Genomic DNA, 18,730 nt, shown 5'->3' with positions numbered 1-18,730 from the left:
ATTCTACAGAAGCACAAATCTTAAGCGAACTCCATGAGATCCTAAGGTTCAGAAGTCTCCCTGTCTGGCCTTGTTCTCTGCTCTCCAGATGGTCTGGGGCAGGATCTCCTCCTTCCCGACCATAGGGGTGACCACAGCGCTCCACAGCTTAGCGTCCCTGACTACCTTGCGGCTCTTGCTGGCAGCCCACTCTCTGGCAGTTTCCCAGGGCTTTGTAGGGATGCCCATCCTCCTATTCACTCCCCAGATTCTTCCAGGCGGTGGTTCCCCCTTAAAATTGGCCTCCGTCCCCATATCCTATGCAGTCTGCTGTACGGTGGGAGTGGCCACCTTGAAGATCGCTGGATTGCTCTTCCTGGTCGTGCGCTATCGTGGGTGATCCACTCACAGTTCTCGGTTTGGGTCTGGAGAGTTTGAGGCCTGACTTTGCGTTCCTATCATTACTTTGTCATTTAGTCCCAGATGGCATAGTTTCTTCTAGTGCAAATCCTTCCTCTAGACCTGGCTTGTGTAGTGGTGATGGATGAGGTCCTTACACGACGCTCTTCATGCAGATGTATGTGTTTGGGGTGAAGCAGTTTTCTGTATAGCCCTTAAAGTTTGAGCCATAGACAGCGCAGGTGGAGTTCTCCATTTGCACTATTGTTACTCTGGGGTAGAGAGAATGATATGTTACGTTCACGACATTATTAGTGCAGGAATATAAAAGTGAAACCACATTTATAAGATTTAAATGTAGGAATTTACTAGCTAATTAAGCCTTTAAAAAATATTTCTGTTTAATTTATTTATTTGACACACAGAGAGAAATGGGTGCACCAGGGCCTCCAGCCACTGAAAATGAACTCCAGATGCGTGTGCATCTGGCTTACATGGGTCCTGGAGAATTGAACCTGGGTCCTTTGGCTTTGCAGGCAAATGCCTTAACATCATCTCTCCAGCCCTATTTAGGTCTTTTTAGGACTATGTTTGGTAATCCCAGCTCACAGACTTGCAAACAAGAGCCAAACTCAGACCATAAAAGTACATATTAAAATTGGTGTACATTATGTTGTATTATTGGAAATAATTCAGAAGTGTAAAATTTTTTATGGGTACCTGGGTGAAAAATGTTTTAAAATGTTTACTTAAAAGGAGATAGATTAAAAATGAATTCAGAACTGAACTTAGAATTCAAGTATTGCAGCGTCCTGTTCAAAATGAGCGATCTTTGAGAGATAAACATGGTCATCTATATCTGCCTGTGTGACTGACCACAGATAAGTATTTAAAACAAAAGCTGTTATCTGTACTGAACTCATGCCTTCTACCTTGTCAAGATTTCCTGAACAATGTGATGTAATAACTGTCTATGTTTGGATTTGAGTAGGCATATGAGATCTGCAGGTGACTGAAGTGCCACAGAGATTGTGCGTCATTTATAAGCAAGCCTACTCCACCATTGCACAGAAAGAGCCTGAGAATTCTTTCTGGCCAGCCTCAGTTTTAGAAGGTGAACCAATCTCAAAATAACAAGAAAAAATGCACAGCATGTGCCCATCATAGGATCTGATCATTCTATTCTTTAGCATTTTCATCAGAAAGAAGATGTTTTATACATACTCATGATATACATCTTCACATTAGCAGGCTTGTTTTATATTTATTTTAAAAAATATGTTATTTTTATTTATTTGACAGAGAAAGAGGGAAAGAGGGAGGGGGGGGCATGCCAGGGCCTCCAGCCACTGCAAATGAACTCCAGATGCGTGTGTCCCCTTGTGCAGCTGGCTAACGTGGGTCCTGGGGAATCAAACCTGGGTCCTTTGGCTTTTCAGGCAAACACCTTAACCACTAAGCAATCCTTCCAGCCCAGGCTTGTGTTTTAGTAGTCAACAGCTGAGAACTCAATTATACACCAACAGATAAAGGGACAAAACAATTTTGCTGCATTAATAAAGGATTTCCTCTTAGAAATAAAAATAAATGAACTCTATTCTTGTTATCAGAAGGCTAAATCTAAAAAATAAAGATGTGTTAAAATCCAAACATAAAACTATTACAGTTTGTAGGACTCTATTGGTATTAAATACCATTGGTTGCAACTAATGCATAGTATAATAAGGGACTTTAGATGTCTAGGAATAGACAGAGGGACACAGGAACAAAGAAGGGATTACAAAGGTTCTAAAAGAAAGTTTTAAAAGTAATGGATAGGGAGGCTGAACAGATGGCTCATTTGGTAAGAGTGATCTCCACGCATGAGGGCCTGAGAGGGCCTGAGCCACCAGGGTTTGATCCCAGCACATGCATGAACACTTGTGCATGGTTATATGTGTTTGTAACCCCAGTCCTGTGGGGTGAAGAGACCAGAGAACCAATGGAGCTTGCAAAACAGCAGACCCCAGAATCCTTGAGAGACTGCCTCAAGGAACCGGTGTGAATGAACAGTGGTGGGGGGGGGGTCATGTACTATTCTCTTTTGGCCTCCACACAACAAACTTGAGCACAACACACACACACACACACACACACACACACACACACACACACCACGCCTCACATCCTACCACATGTGCACAAAAAATGTAATGGATGTGTTGATTGTTCACATTATTAATGGCTTCCTGAGTGTGCACATTTGTTTAAGCTATTAGGCTATAACTTTATATACAATTTACTATATCAAGAAATTGATAATTTGTTATAAGCACAAAAAGAGAACATATGTGATACTTAACCGTTTTATTTTAGTCTCCTATCTATAAAACCAACATAATATTAGATATACCATTCTCAGTACTTAGTACATAGAAATCAGTTTATTTCATTTTATTTTATTCATGTGGGTGACTCTGCAACACTGTCTTCTAGATTTAAGTACTGCCTTTTTTTTAAATTCTGAAATATTCTAAAACCTCAAATGTAGCATAATTCTTTTTTTTTAAATTTAATTTATTAGTTTTCTTTTCAGCAAATACAGGCAGTTTGGTACCATTGTTTAGGCTCATCCATGATCTACCCCCTCCCAATGGACCCTCCTTGTTGATGTAAATGGGTCGTGCATTGTGGAGTTAGCCCACAGTTATTGGTACGATAAATGTCTCTGCATATCATGACCCAACACAAGACTGACATTCTTTCCGCCCCCTCTTCCGCAAAATTTCCGGCTCCCAACACCTCAGCACTGAAGCAGACCAAAAATGAACCCAACATGGCTCAGGGAAATTCTGCCTTTTTTTCTAACCCTGTCAGAACATGGGGATACCAAGGATTGTGAAAAACAAAAGGACAAATGAATGATCATAGAATTCAGGAACAAGTCTTTAGACTCACTGGTTGGGTAAAAGGATGGAGCCATCTTCCCACTGCCAGGAGCCATTTGCTGGAATCTGGACCAATCCCATCCAATGATAGGGCTTCACGAGTTTAAGGAAGTCCTGTTTGACCACAGACAAAACATAGATAAAGCCGTTGCTCAGAAGGTTAATGAATGTAAGGCCACAGTCAACAACTTTTCTCATTGGAGGAAGTGCTTTGGTTTCTTAGCTAGAATAAGTCCCATCTAGTCTGGTTCCTTTGCTTTCTTAATTTTAATGAAAAATGATCAGGGGTAGATGTGAAAATATCTTGAAGTCTCTGGTATATTCCAGTGAGTTAGCTGATGGTTAGAATTAAATACAGGACAGGGGATTCAGCACCAAACCTGATCTTCTGTGCTATAAATCTTCAGAAGGCTGGAGTTTTGAGACATGCATGAAGCCCGGCTCTGGTACCAGTTTTTTCTCTCATTGAAAAATTGGTAGCAATTGTTTCTATAACATAGCCAGCTTTTAGGACATGGGCCACAGTAACTGTCTAGAAAAAGAAAAACACTAAATCTGTACACATCTGACTAATGTAGCAGCTTTTAAAAATTTATTTATGAGAGAGATAGAAAGGCAAATAGAGAAAGGATGGTTATGCAAGAACAAATTAAATGATTTTCCTATTCCAACTCCAAAATGCTAGATAATTAAGCCATTAGAATCACTTGCAAAGATATGTCTGCTCATTCTAAGGAAAGGGGATCTTCAAACTAAAGAAATTCTACTCTGATCTTTTTTTAAAATTTATTTTTGATACAAGCTGTCATGTAGCATAGTCTGGCCTTGACCTCTTTATTTGGCAGAGGCTGGCCTTGAACCCTGATCCTCTTGCCTTCGCACCCCAAGTTCTGGAAATAAAGGTGTACACCACCATGCCTGGCTCTTCTGCTCTTTACATATAATCCTTCAAACTTTAAAGCAACAAAGCTACAGTGAAATATACACGAAACCCCACTATTTTATTCCTCCCTCTTAATTTCCTTGGTTACACATTATACTCCAGTATATATAGCTACATGTAATGTGTGCTTAATATGAAAAAAAAAAAACATTCATTTACCTGTTGAAGACATTGAAACTTCATGGTTGAGTAGCGCTGTTAACATAATTATAATTATTGTTAGTAACTTAAAATCTATCATAAAGTAAGGGGCAAACTTTGAGACTAGTAACAAAACTATAATAAGAACATTTAATATTGTAATATGTTATATTAATGTGATGTTAATATAATATACTTTAATATGTAATGTAATGTAATATAATATAATAAGAACACTTAATTTATGCTTCTGTGTGTCTGAATTCCAATCAGTAACGCATGACACTTGTTTGACATATTGCAACCCGTTGCTCCGTTATCACTTACAAGTTAAGAATATGGCTGTCCATATGGCCGCCATAACAATGAATCGTACCATCATAGCCACAGCAATGACATGGGCCAGCGAAGGCGGAGGCACTGTCAAAGAAAAATGTGAAGGAACAAGAGAAAGAAGGATAAAAGAGCTAGATATATTGTATATAAATGTTACCTCTTTTTATGAGGAGGTATTGGGAGTTCTATTTTTGCTATGCTATTTTTCCTTGGGACAAGAAACTTTACAAATGGTTTAAAATAAGAGTTCAAAAATGCAATATTTCACTGCTGGAGAGATGGGTTAGTGGTTAAGTGCTTGTCTGTGAAGCCGAAGGACCCCAGTTCAAGGCTCGATTCCCCAGGACCCACGTTAGTCAGATGCACAAGGGGGCGCACGCATCTGGAGTTTGTTTGCAGTGGCTGGAGGCCCTGGCATGCCCATTCTCTCTCTCTCTCTACCTGCCTATTTCTATCTCTATCTCTCTCTCAAATAAATAAATAAAAATAAAATATTAAAAAATGCAATATTTCTCTCCAATTTCCATAAAGTTCTCTAAGCATCATTTCTTCTTTTCTTTCTTTCTTTCTTTCTTTCTTTCTTTCTTTCTTTCTTTCTTTCTTTCTCTTTCTTTCTTTCTTTTTCTTTATTTCTTCCTTTTTTTTTTATAAAGAGTCAGGGTCTCACTATGTAGCACAAGGCACAAATTTATAATCCTCCTGCCTCAGCATCTTGACTATTAAAATTACAGATGTCAGCCACCACTTCCAGTTCTATAGTCTCTTAAATCACGCTTACTAATTTTATTTTCTCATGCTTTTAAAACATTTTTTACTTTATTTATAAGAGAGAGAGAGACAGAGAGAGAGAATGGGTGTGCCAGGGCCTTCAGCCACTGCCAACGAACTCCAGATTTATGCATCAGCATGTACATCTGGTTTATGTGGGTTTGGAGAAATCGAGCCTGGGTCCTTAGGCTTCACAGACAAGCACCTTATCCACTAAGTCATACCTACAGCCCTCAACAATCCTTTTAAACCATACATGTATGTAATTGTATTAAGGTTTTCTGTGAATTTTTGCCACTAAGACAATATCTTGGTGAATAGGACATATCCTGACGTTTAAAGTGGCTTTCTCAAGTCTAGTTTTCCAAGCTCTCTCAAGTTCTAATATCACTGCTTGAAAAAAAAAAAAACCTCAGGAAAAAGATAGTCTCAAAAAAATTTTATAAAAATTTTATAAAAACTACACTAGGAAGTAACTCTGTAAATTAAAATCAATTTATTGCTTCTATAGTATTTACCAACATAACGGAATAGATTTAAAAGTTTCTTTTTTGTTTTGGTTCAATTTCCATTTATTCCTCCCAAAAGCTAATTTCTCAGGAATCCCTCAGAATTGTGCTTGTTATTTGTTTTTATTATGATAATTCCATCACGTTCAGGTCAATCAAAGGTCTTAAATAATGTCTCCTAAATAAGTTGTACATTCTAATATTCTGTTAGGGAAAATATCATATTTGCTTCCCTCATGAATATAGGATGAACTGAAATCACAAGGTCTCCAAAATCACCTCAGTACAATGAGAGAAGACAGCCAGACAGTGGACTTACACTTTGCTCCCTGTTGGCTTGGCATCAGCGCAGATCTCTGGTTTTGCCACCTTCTAGAAGCACCTCGCCTTGACTTAATTTTAGCATTATGGTAGTCACACATCTCTGGGGAAAGTAATTAAAGCCAATATGAGTCTTGGCCTTTCTGCTATTTGAGGAATAAATTCTTAAAGTTCATCTTGCCATTTCTATGAATATACTCCCCATGAATATCCCTTCTAAAATACGACATATGTTTACTTCATTTTACATTACCTCATTTTTGTCATCATACTTTATTAAGTGGATGAAATTATGTTTAGTCCATGGAAAATTATTATCAGAAAAATATTTTGTTAGAGAAATAGTATATATTATATATTAACAAAATATTATATACATAATGAACTAATGCTTTTTTGAGCTAGGGTCTCACTTTAGCTCAATCTGAACTGGCGCTCACTGTGTATTCCCAGGATGACCTCAAGTGCACAGCAACCCTACCTCGCTCTCTCTCTCTCTCTCTCTCTCTCTCTCTCTCTTTTGTTTTTTCAAGGTAGGGTCTCACTCTGGTCCAGACTGACATGGAAATAACTATGGAGTCTCAGGGTGGCCTTGAACTCTCAGCAATCCTCCTACCTCTGCCTCCCGAGTGCTGGGATTAAAGGCGTGCGCCACCACTCCTGGCTTATACCTCTATCTCTTGAGTGTCAGGATTAAAGCTGTGTGTCACAATACCTGTCTAATGTCTAATTTATAATAAAATGTAACATTAAAATAAAAGGATTAATGTAAAAGAAGAAACAATGATGGAGGGATCTAGATACATATTTATATCATTAGAGATTCACTAACTTCACAAACAAGGATCATTTAAGCCGGGCGTGGTGGCGCACGCCTTTAATCCCAGCATTTGGGAGGCAGAGGTAGGAGGATCACCGTGAGTTCGAGGCCACCCTGAGACACCATAGTGAATTCCAGGTCAGCCTGGGCTAGAGTGAGACCCTACCTCGAAAAACCAAAAAAACAAAACAAAAACAAAACAAAAAAACACAAAGGATTATTTAAAATTTACGTCAAGTTTCCTAACTTGCTAAAGTGGAAAAAAAATGTAAGAACACCCTATAATAGGGGTTGGTATAACAGTGAAATGTCACATTAAGTATTAATAATTCCAATCACATACAAACACTTGGAAAATATCAGTGCATCAAATTTCCATTACAGTGAAGAACAAAGACTAACATACTACAATATATGGTTTCAGAATAAATACAATAATGTAAAGCATATATACATAATATATAATGTATATATATATATATATATATATATATATATATATATATATACACACATATATATGTAAATGGCTCAATTATTAAATCTGAAGAAAAGAGTATAGGTTATCATTGTATAGCTGAAGGAATTTAGGTTGGTAATAACTGTGAAGAAGAGGCATTCAAGTGAGAAGGAGAGATAAAAGAGGGATATGGGTGAAATAAGAGGAAGATATATTCATGTTGGTGGAAAGGGTCAAAAATAGAAATAAAAAAATTAGAGGGGCTGGAGAGATGGCTTACTGGTTAAGGCACTTGCCTATGAAGCCTAAGGTTCCAGGTTTTGAGTCCCCATGTGAGCCAGGCACACAAGGTGGCTCATGTATCTGGAGTCCATTTGCAATAGCTGGAGGCCTGACATACCTATTCTCTCTCTCTCTCTCTCTCTCTCTCTCTCTCTCTCTCTCTCTCTCTCTGTCTATCATTTATCTATCTATCTGCCCCCTCTCTCAAACAAATAATAAAACAATCTCTAAAAACATTAATAAATAAAACAAAATAGAAAAAGGCAAAGAAAGGCATGGAATAATAAAGATGGAAAATAATGTCCATTTAACATATTGTTACCAACCATGAGTGCGTTAGAGCCCTTTTAGAATAAGAAGGACTTTCAAATTATACATAAACTGATTTGCATATTGCAGAAGGTAAACGGGCACATTTTATCTTTCTATTAGTAGAAGAAGAAATGAAAATGCATAAAGGTGTGGACTGTCCCCAATTCAAAGCCAGAAAGTTGTAAAAGTTTGATTAAAGTTCAGTTCTCCTGACTCCAAATCCTCCAGCTATGCCACTATTTTGAGCTACCTTACCTTGGGAACAACTTTACAATTGGTAGAGAGTAAAATAAAAGGAAAACATTTTTTAAGTCTACAAAATTTGATTTCAAGTATAATATAAATATAACATGAAATTACTGCAAAAAGAAATACAGATTCGCATGGAAAATACACACCAAGCTGTGATGAGATTTGCGATCATGGGTCAATGGCACCATGTGACAATGAGAGCATATTACTCCAGAGTTGACCCGTAAGCCCCCAGTTTGCAGAGGATTCCTGAATATGCACAACTGAGTAATTGAGGGGGTTTTGCTTCTTTAGCTTTCTTCATGGTGTTAGGAAATAATTTGATTGGACAAGTAAGATATAGAAAAATTTCCCCTGATGCACAGCTAAAAACATGAGAGTGGAAATCACAAGCCACTCAATGTCTAATAAAACTAATTTTATCATTTTATTTTAGTTGTAAAATAATGACTGATTATTTCAAAATACTACTAAAATAGTCATTTTTGATTCACTTACATTGAAATATTTACTAGAAATTATTGACGTCACTATTGGTAAAGAATGACACATACTGTTTTCTGCTTATAGTTGTTTATTTGGTGACCACTGATTTCTTTTGTAAGAGAAAATAATATATGACATATGAAATATTGTTGGATACTTTGTCCATTTTATTTTAATAAATCCTCTTTTCATGTTCTAATTACCCTCAAGAGCAAAAATATTATTACTGTCAATAATGTCATATATGTTTATATTACAACATTTTATAGTATCTAATAGAACTCCCAGAAAAACAGTTATTTAAGCAATGTTCACAATGCTTAGATCTTAAATAAGAAAGCTATTTGTACTTGATTATTACAACTGGATGAAACATGGATGGCTTATCTCTTCCTGCATGTAAAGTTTTGTATCCCAGAGAATGAGGCACCTTCCACAAGATTAGAAAATTTGTGTCAGAATTCTCATTAAAACTCCATACTTCTAATTCAAAACAGGAAATACTCATTCTTAAGTTTTTGTTTCTTGTGATGCTATGAGACATCATCACTTCTGGTTCCTCAGTAAGTATGTCTTGATTGGTAGATTGGCAAAGGATACAGCTCAGACACTACAAGAATTTCTTTCCTTCAGAAATTCTACTCAAACTTAAAAGATCATTAGAATTACTTTATATTGCAGAGTGTTTTAGAAACCTTCTTAAGGTTGAAATACAGTTCCTCATTTCATGAGAAATAGTTGTTAGAAATTCACACACCTGAGTCGGTGAAGGGAGATCCTGTTTCCTGTGAATAAAAGCCGTCAATACAATCAGAAAATGTGGACCTGTCCTCAGCTCCTGAGTTGAACTGAAAGTAGAGATGTCTTATTAATGTTGATTTCTGAGAAGGCTATAATAAAGGTTATTTCAGTCCCACCTTCCTGTGTGGGAAACATAACGAAACCACAGGATGTCTGTCTCTTCACTCAGTAGAAGGTTTGGCTAATTTGGTAAATGAAGAGTGGTCAGCGTTGCTGCATAAATATTAGGTCCTGAAAACCTTGTAGGACTTTAAAAATAATGATTTTAGGGCTGGGGAGATGGCTTAGCACTTAAGGTGCTTGCCTGCAAAGCTGAGGGACCCAGGTTCAATTCCCCAGGACCTACATAAGCCAGATGCACAAGGGGCTCAAGCATCTGGAGTTCTTTCGCAGTGGCTAGAGACCCTGGCACATCCATTCTCTCCCCCTCTCTCATTTCTCATCTTTCTCTCTTTCAAATAAATAAATAAATAATCAAATAATGATATTGGTAATATGTAGTACAGAGTTGGTAAATAATGCAATTATGTAATCTCTGATTCAAAAGTTTAAAAAGTTGTATAGAATATGGTTTTTAAGAATGATTGCAATTAAACAAAGAAAGTTAGGTAGATGTCTTGGTCATCCTGGGCACAAGCTGCTGTCGGTTTGAATGGAATCAAGTGTGACGCATTATGTGGGTACACATGCACAGTCACATGCACACACATGGCTATATGTACATACGTACATATGAATTTAGGACATGTATGTAAACCATACCTAAGAATGAGAAAACAAGTCACCATGTGGAGATGGAAACACACTGACTATAATCTAGAACCTTCTTGACCACCAAGCCTCATGCTGGCTTACTGGGCTGATGCATACTGTGCCTTCCTGTGTGCCCTGAGGGGAGGAGGCGCAGAAGATGCCATGTCTCTCTGTGGTGAGAAGCAGTGAAGTGGGCAGGATGTTCACTTCACACTGTGACCCTAAACACAGATACACTCAGAGGTGTTTCCTAGGCAGCTGCCCAGACTTGAAACTAAAAGTTCTGCAGTTATGGTGAAATAAACATTTTCTAATCTCAACCTTTCCATAAATGTGCTTGGTTTAATAAAAGATAAGTTTTAAAAGGACCAGTTATCAAATGTACATGAATAAAATGAAATAAAGGGAAAGGGAGAATGCATGGCATATTGAGACAGATGTAAGATGGCATATAAAAATACAAAAAGCCGGGCGTGGTGGCACACACCTTTAATCCCAGCACTCGGGAGGTAGAGGTAAGAGGATCACCATGAGTCTGAGGCCACCCTGAGATTACATAGTGAATTCCAGGTCAGCCTGAGCTAGAGTGAAACCCTACCTCAAAAGTAAATAAATAAAATAAAATAAAATAAAATAAAATAAAATAAAATAAAATAAAAGTATTTGAGTACCTATTTATTTTTCTTATATCGCATTGACTTACTTAATAGGTCGTGTGGGGCTGGAGAGATGGCTTAGGGGTTGAGTGCTTGCCTGTGAAGCCTAAGAACCCCACTTCGAGGCTGGATTCCCCAGGACCCACGTTAGCCAGATGCACAAGGGGGCGCACGCGTCTGTAGTTCATTTGCAGTGGATGAAGCCCTGGCGTGCCCATTCTCTCTCTCTGCCTCTTTCTCTTTCTTTCTCTGTCTCTTTCTCTGTCTGTTGCTCTCAAATGAATAAATAAATAAAATAGGCCATACATATCTTCAAATTCATCATTTTTTTCTAGATTCCCAGTTCTTAGGAATATGAGTTTACAAAGTATCCTCTGATGATCCTTTTGACTTCAGTGACAACTGGCATAACTCTCCCCTTTCACTGTCATTGTATTCAGTTGCATCTTCCCTCTTTCCTTTGATTTGTTTGCCTAAGGCTTTGTTGATCCTGGTTACATTTCCAGGGACCGAGTCTTTATTTCATTGATTTTTTGCAGTGTTCTTTTTGTGTTTGTTTCATTAATTTCTGCCACAACCACCCCTTCTCTCCATCCACGGATTTTGAGCGGGGCTTGTTCAGTTTCCAAGACCTTGCAGTGCGTCATTAAGATATTGACTTGAGGGCTGGAGAGATGGCTTAGTGGTTAAGCGCTTGCCTGTGAAGCCTAAGGACCCCGGTTCGAGGCTCAGTTCCCCAGGTCCCACGTTAGCCAGATGCACAAGGGGGCGCATGCGTCTGGAGTTCGTTTGCAGAGGCTGGAAGCCCTGGCGCGCCCATTCTCTCTCTCCCTCTATCTGTCTTTCTCTCTGTGTCTGTCGCTCTCAAAAAAAAAAAAAAAATATAAACAAAAAGATATTGACTTGAGATATTTCTGAGTTTTTCATGCAAACACTCATAGGTATAAAATTTTCTCATAGAACTGATATGCTGTAAGCTAAGTTTTGATAAATTAAACTCCTTATGCATTGCTTTTAAAAAAATTATTTATAAGAAATGCATATATGGGAATGAGCCACTCTAGCTGTTCTGGGTTGAATATGATTTCTTCCATTTAAGACTGATGTTTAAATTTGCTTCTCGAATTTTCAGCGTTAAATTTTGTGGCATTTAAGAGGCTCTCAGTTGTTAAAAAGTGATGAGTAATGCCTTTCTCAGAAGAGTCGTTCCCATTCTCATAGGATTGCATGAATCACTGCCAGAGCACGTTATTATAAAATACGGCAGGCATACCCTGCTCTTTTTTCTCTTTCCTGTGCCTCCTTGCCCTCTGCTTTCCTTCATGAATCTAAGTAGCATCATTACATAGCCAGAAGTGAAGTCGGTACTGGAGCCACAGTCCACAGTCTTGAACGTCCCAGCCTCCAGGACTGTGGCCAAAATACCAGCATCAGTCGTTCTGTTAGAGCAGCCAAGCAGGAGAACGTGGATTGAGATGGAATTCAGTACTGACAATGCCTGAAGATGTAGAAACAACTTTGTGGCCGCTAAATAGCAAAATGTTGGAGATTTTGGAGTGAGAGCCAAGCCGGAATCATCGTTTGTAGAATGCCATAGGTGGACGATGAGGGTGCTCTGGTGGAATCTCAGAAGAAAAAGGATGAGGAGAACATTAATTGCTTTTGACCAGAATACTAATAGAAAAGTAGACATTAGATTTTGTCCTGAGATGATCTCAGACAGAAACGTAAAATCCCTTACTGAGAACTACAGTCAATATACTCCTTGATAGAAAAATGCAAAGAACTGGGCTATGTTTAAAGAGCTTTGTGGAGGATAAGAAACGAGGGTTTCTGGGAGAAGAGATTTATAAGCAAAATATGCGTGGTTAACTTTCACTGAATATGGCAGAACATGAGAGAAAAGAAGTTAAATGAAAGCAGAATTTATAATTAAACGTAAAACCTTGTATACAAATTTAGACAATTTGCAGCCTGGCCTTGTAAATTAAAAAAAAAAATAAAAAGAAAAGCATGTGTGACTATGGCTCATTGACTAAATAAACTAGAATGAGTGCTAGGCGGCCGTGTTACATAAGAAGAAAAGGCTCAAATGATTTTTGACAACTTTTTTTTTTTTTTTGGTTTTTCTAGGTAGGGTCTCACTCTAGCCCAGGTTGACCTGGAATTCACTATGGAGTCTCAGGGTGGCCTTGAACTCAGGGCAATCCTCCTACCTCTGCCCTCCGAGTGCTGGGACTAAAGGCGTGCGCCACCACGCCCGGCCTGGTTTGATTTTTGACAACTTTAAGCCACTTCTGTCATCACAGGTGCAGAAGCCAGGAGGAGGTAGGGTTTTGCAGACACTGATCTAGGGTGTTATTCATAAGTTGGTGCCTTATAACTGTGCTCCCCCATTCTGGTGTAGGTTCAGTGGCTCCAGTTGTGGCACAAATAGCTCTTTTGTACAAAGGCCCAAGCCATAAACCCTGGTGGCATAGCCCAGGCTGACTTGGAATTCACTATGGAGTCTCCTAGGAAAAGTTAATCCATCACAATTATGTGGCATGGACATCAGATGGCAGGGATTCCATGAATATGAGTGAAAAAAAAAATCAAGGGCTGGAGAGATGGCTTAGCGGTTAAGCGCTTGCCTATGAAGCCTAAGGACCCCGGTTCGAGGCTCGGTTCCCCAGGTCCCACGTTAGCCAGATGCACAAGGGGGCGCACGCATCTGGAGTTTGTTTGCTGTGGCTGGAGGCCCTGGCGCGCCCATTCTCTCTCTCTCCCTCTATCTGTCTTTCTCTCTGTGTCTGTCGCTCTCAAACAAATAAATTAAAAAATTAAAAAAAAATCAAGCCAGGAAGAGCTAATGCTGAGAAGGACTCAGATATGTCATTTGATGGGATGGCCATTTAAAATCCAGTAAGTGAAAATATATGGGTAGGGAATTATTTAACATTGTTTGCAGTCAGAAAAGTTGGCCTGATTATGAAGAATAGTAAAAAGGACTAATATGCTGGACTTTTCTCAGGAGGAACTTGAAGCCATACAATGTATGGATAACAGGATAATGACGAGTGAGAAGGGAAAAGAAAGAATTGTTGTGTTTCCTTTTAGTTTATATACGTTGTTCCTTGTGAATTTGATCCATTAGTAATTATTTATTAGTTATTTATTTATCTGCAAGCAGAGAGACAGTGAGAAGAGAGAGGAGAGAGAGAGAGAGAGAGAGAGAGAGAGAGAGAGAGAGAGAGAGAGAGAGAATAGGCATAACAAGGACTTTAGCTGCTGCAAACGAAATCCAGACTTTGTGCATCTGTCTTTACGTAGGTACTGGCAAACTGAACCTGCAATAGGCTTTGCAGGCAAGAGCCTTAACCACACAGGGGAATCTCTCCAGCCCCCACTACTAATTTTTTTAAAGAAAATATCAGAGTTTATTCTGAGCCAAAATATGAGTGACCATGTCCCAGAAATAGGGGATTCAGGTTGTCTCAAATAGCATGTTCCACTACGGACGTGGTTATTACCTGAGCTTTAAGTCTTGGAAGACTTAAATCAAAACATTATTAAAAACATCAGTGAGGACCTCAGGTAGCATGTTATACCAAAGTAAATCTACCATGCTATAAGTCTCAGTTGATATCTGATGACTTAAAAAAAAATAAAACATGGCGCACGCCTTTAATCCCAGCACTCAGGAGGCAGAGGTAGGAGGATTGCCGTGAGTTCGAGGCCACCCTGAGACTACATAGTTAATTCCAGATCAGCCTGAGCTAGAGTGAGACTCTACCTTGAAAAACCAAAAAAAAGCAAGATCTCATATTGTAGCCCAGGCTGCCCTTGAACTTGAAGCGGTCTTCAAACCTCAGCCTTCCAAGTTCTAGGAGGATGGACTTGAGGTGTACCACACTGGCTCTGATGACATGCTTAGCATTGAGGTTGATTGAAGTTACTAATCTTCTAAGACTGACTAGTTCCCAAAAATGTTACTTGCTGGTTGTGGTGGTTTGATTCCAGTGTCCTCCATAAACTGAGGTGTTCTGAATGCTAACTTCCCAGTTGATGGAGATTTGGAAATTAACACCTCCTGGAGGCAGTGTATTGTCGGGGGGTGGGCTTATGGGTGTTATAGCCAGTTTCCCCTTGCCAGTGTTTGGCACATTTTCCTGTTGTTATGGTCCACCTTATGTTGGCCAGGTGGTGATGTCCACTCTCTGCTCATGCCATTGTTTTCCCCTGCCATTGTGGAGCATCCACTTAGAGTCTGTAAGCCAAAATAAACCTCTTTTTTTTTCCCACAAGCTGCTCTTGGTTGGGTGATTTCTACCAGCAATGCGGACCTGTCTGTGACACTGGTCAAAATAATGTTAGCTCAGGTGTGCTGGTCTGTGAACTGAATCTCCCCTCAAAAGCCACACCTGAGTCGAAAATTCTGCATTCTGACTGGCTGACTCGAGCTTCCATGGTTGTGGAGAGCTGGAATGTTACAGATCTACAGCCAAATTTTTCTGAGGCTGTTTTATTGCCATTGATTGACAGTCATGTATCATCAAGTCTGGTTTTTAAAATTTGTTTTAGGATCATTAATCAGTTTATAGTGTCATGGTATTTTTTTGTGTGCTTCCTGGTTTTGTTTTTATGATGAAATTTTCATCAGTTTAAATATTTTGGTTCTGTGTTCATTTCATAGAACATTCATCTAGATGAAAAATAGGTTTTATGAACTGGGTTACTCTGTTGAATTCCTATGCCAAGAGCATCCTCTTCTGTCAAAATGAAAAACTACAGCTTCTTAAATGAATAGATTTTGGGGGCCAGAGGTGGTGTGGTGTGCATGTGTGTGTGTGTGTGTGTGTGGTGTGGTGTGTGTGTGTGTTGTGTGTGTGTTGTATGTTGTGTGTGTGTGTGTGGTGTGTGTGGTGTGTGGTGTGCGTGTGTGTGTGGTGTGTGTGTGTGTGGTGTGTGTGTGTGTGTGGTGTGTGGTGTGTGTGTGCGTGTGTGTGCGTGTGCGTGTGCGTGCGTGTGTGCACACGTGAGTTGTCTCCGGTACTATCCTGCCTCTCTTTTCACTCCACCCACACGCACTTCCTTGTCCCTCGCTGACGGAACAAGCTGCAAACGGGCTGCCACCTTCCCGTTCAATCCCCTTTCCCTGGAAGTGTTAGCCTTGGAAACTGACTTAGAATTCCGAACACTGTTTTTGTTTGTTTGTTTTCGAGGTAGGGTCTCACTCTAGCCCAGACTGGCCTGGAATTCACTCTAGTCTCAGGGTGGCCTTGAACTCACAGCGATCCTCCTACCTCTGCCTCCCGAGTGCTGGGATTAAAGACGTGTGTCACCACGCCTGGCTTTTCAGAACACATTTTAACATTCATTCCTTCTACCCAGCAATTTGATCTGTCCTGACTCCCTGGATATCAGCAGGGTTCTACTCTTTCTGGAGGAATTCCCAGATTATGTGAACATCCAGCAGTTCAATAAAAGGCTAGGGGTGGAATCCCAAAATAACTTAAAATTTGTTATCCTATCTTTCTGAATGATCTGAAGTTTTACTATTTTCTATTTCATAGAAAAAAATTTCTAGTTGTGCTCAATGCAAAACCCTGTGTGATTTATTATTTTTTTTCACATGATCTGTGTAGACCTTAAGGGTTTCTTTAGGAGGCTTAGATTTTGGCAATTCTTGTTTTCTTTTAATTATTTGAGAGAGAGAGAAAGAAAGGAAGAGAAAGAGAAAGAGAGAGGGAGGGAGGCATGCCAGGGCATCTAGCTGCTCCAAAGAAACTCCAGACAACATGTGCCACCTTATGCATCTGGCTTATGTGGGTTCTGAGGAATTGAACCTGGGTCCTTTACAGGCCAAGTACCTTAGCCATTAAGCCATCTCTTAAGCCCCTGATTTTGGCTACCCTTCCTGCCTCTGGTTATCAGCTGTGCTTACAGGGACACCTAGCTTTGGTAGAATTCTCTGCCTTTTACCCATTTCTAAAAACATGTATTGATTTTTCTTTTCTTTTTCTTGTCTTGGCTATCATGAAAGTACAACACAGTCGCAGAGTGCTATGCCTGAGGCAGATGTAGGACATCGGTTCAAAGACAGCTTATCCCAGGGAGGCCATGTCTCAGGCTCCTTCCCGCCCCTTCAAAACAGTTTGCCTTTGTCTGGTTGTCCCAGTGCAGATCAGCTGCCCCTGTGTCTGGAGTTCTTTTGCAGTACTTGGGAGCACCCATTCTCTCAAGCTCTCTCTGTTTCTCTCTCTCCTTCTGCCTCTTCTTTCTTTTTTTTTAAATTTATTTATTTGAGAGCAACAGACAGAGAGAGAAAGAGGGAGAGAGAGAGAGAGAGAGAGAGAGAATGGGCGCGCCAGGCCCTCCAGCCACTGCAAACAAACTCCAGATGCGTGTGCCCCCTTGTGCATCTGGCTAGTGGGGGTCCTTGGGAATTGAGCCTTGAACTGGGGTCCTTAGGCTTCACAGGCAAGCGCTTAACTGCTAAGCCATTTTGTAGCCCTCTACTTCTGTCTTTCAAATAAATGAATGAATAAATGAATCGTTAAGTTTTTTTAAAAAAAAGATTAGTTGAAGGTTAATATTGTAGATGATTTCTACTTGTTTCTAAATTTATCTAACAAAATGATACTAAATTTTGACATAAATAATTTACTAAGAGGAAAATCACTTTGGAAAATGAAGTAGGGAAGGAGGGGAGAGAGTGTGGGTTACCGGAGAACTGGACGCAGAGCTAGCGGGGGCCTGTCCCATTGCCCTGTCTGGTCATGTGTCCCATGGGAATTGTGTCATAGAAAATGGGGCTGGAGAGATGGCTTAGCGGTTAAGCGCTTGCCCGTGAAGCCTAAGGACCCCGGTTCGAGGCTCGGTTCCCCAGGTCCCACGTTAGCCAGATGCACAAGGGGGCGCACGTGTCTGGAGTTCGTTTGCAGAGGCTGGAAGCCCTGGCGCGCCCATTCTCTCTCTCTCTCCCTTTGTCTGTCTTTCTCTCTGTGTCTGTCGCTCTCAAATAAATAAATAAATAATTTAAAAAAAAAAAAGAAAGAAAGAAAATGCTTTGCTTCCTGCACAGACCTTGCTTCAATCCCAGGCTCATCCGCACACATACTGGACTGGATTCTCCTATGAGCCAAGGGAAATAAGTGGAAATGGACAGACAGTGGCACATCTGATCTGTGAGGTCCTGGAGCCGTCCACACTCTCACACTGGTGGCGGCGTTCTGAAGTTCTCTGTCACATGGCTTTCCTCATTTCCACATGGAGGTCCTTGGTAAGAACCAGGGTAACCAAGAAGAAAGGGTTTGCGGAAGTTCTAGAAAAGGAAGAGAAGTGACCCAGGGTCTCATCACCCACCACCTCGAGCCCAGGACTCGCACATGCGCACACGTGTGTATTCAGACACACAAAGGGAATAAAAGCACGGATGTTTAAGGCAATTGGATGATCTTGATAGATCAGTGAGTATTCTGACAAACCCAAATACTCATTTAAAATACCTTTATGGGGGCTGGAGAGATGGCTTAGCGGTTAAGCGCTTGCCTGTGAAGCCTAAGGACCCCGGTTAGAGGCTCGGTTCCCCAGGTCCCACGTT

At 40.0% G+C, this 18,730-nt stretch overlaps 1 protein-coding gene across 1 annotated transcript; it reads right to left on the bottom strand.

The window, feature by feature from the left end:
- Positions 1-532: 532 nt before the first annotated feature.
- On the bottom strand, positions 533-6,424 carry Klrk1 (killer cell lectin like receptor K1). The gene is made up of 6 exons (XM_004668632.2): positions 6,322-6,424; positions 4,717-4,809; positions 4,408-4,443; positions 3,686-3,837; positions 3,316-3,419; positions 533-650 (listed from the first exon to the last, which is right to left on the bottom strand). Exons 1-6 carry the CDS (start codon positions 6,422-6,424, stop codon positions 533-535), a joined length of 606 nt encoding a protein of 201 aa, XP_004668689.1.
- Between the last annotated feature and the right edge of the window lie 12,306 nt (positions 6,425-18,730).

The sequence above is a fragment of the Jaculus jaculus genome, chromosome 23 (assembly GCF_020740685.1).
Source record: "Jaculus jaculus isolate mJacJac1 chromosome 23, mJacJac1.mat.Y.cur, whole genome shotgun sequence".
Taxonomy (NCBI): domain Eukaryota; kingdom Metazoa; phylum Chordata; class Mammalia; order Rodentia; family Dipodidae; genus Jaculus; species Jaculus jaculus.
The sequence above is the reverse complement of the archived record's forward strand: the minus strand, read 5'-3'. Positions and strand labels throughout refer to the sequence as shown.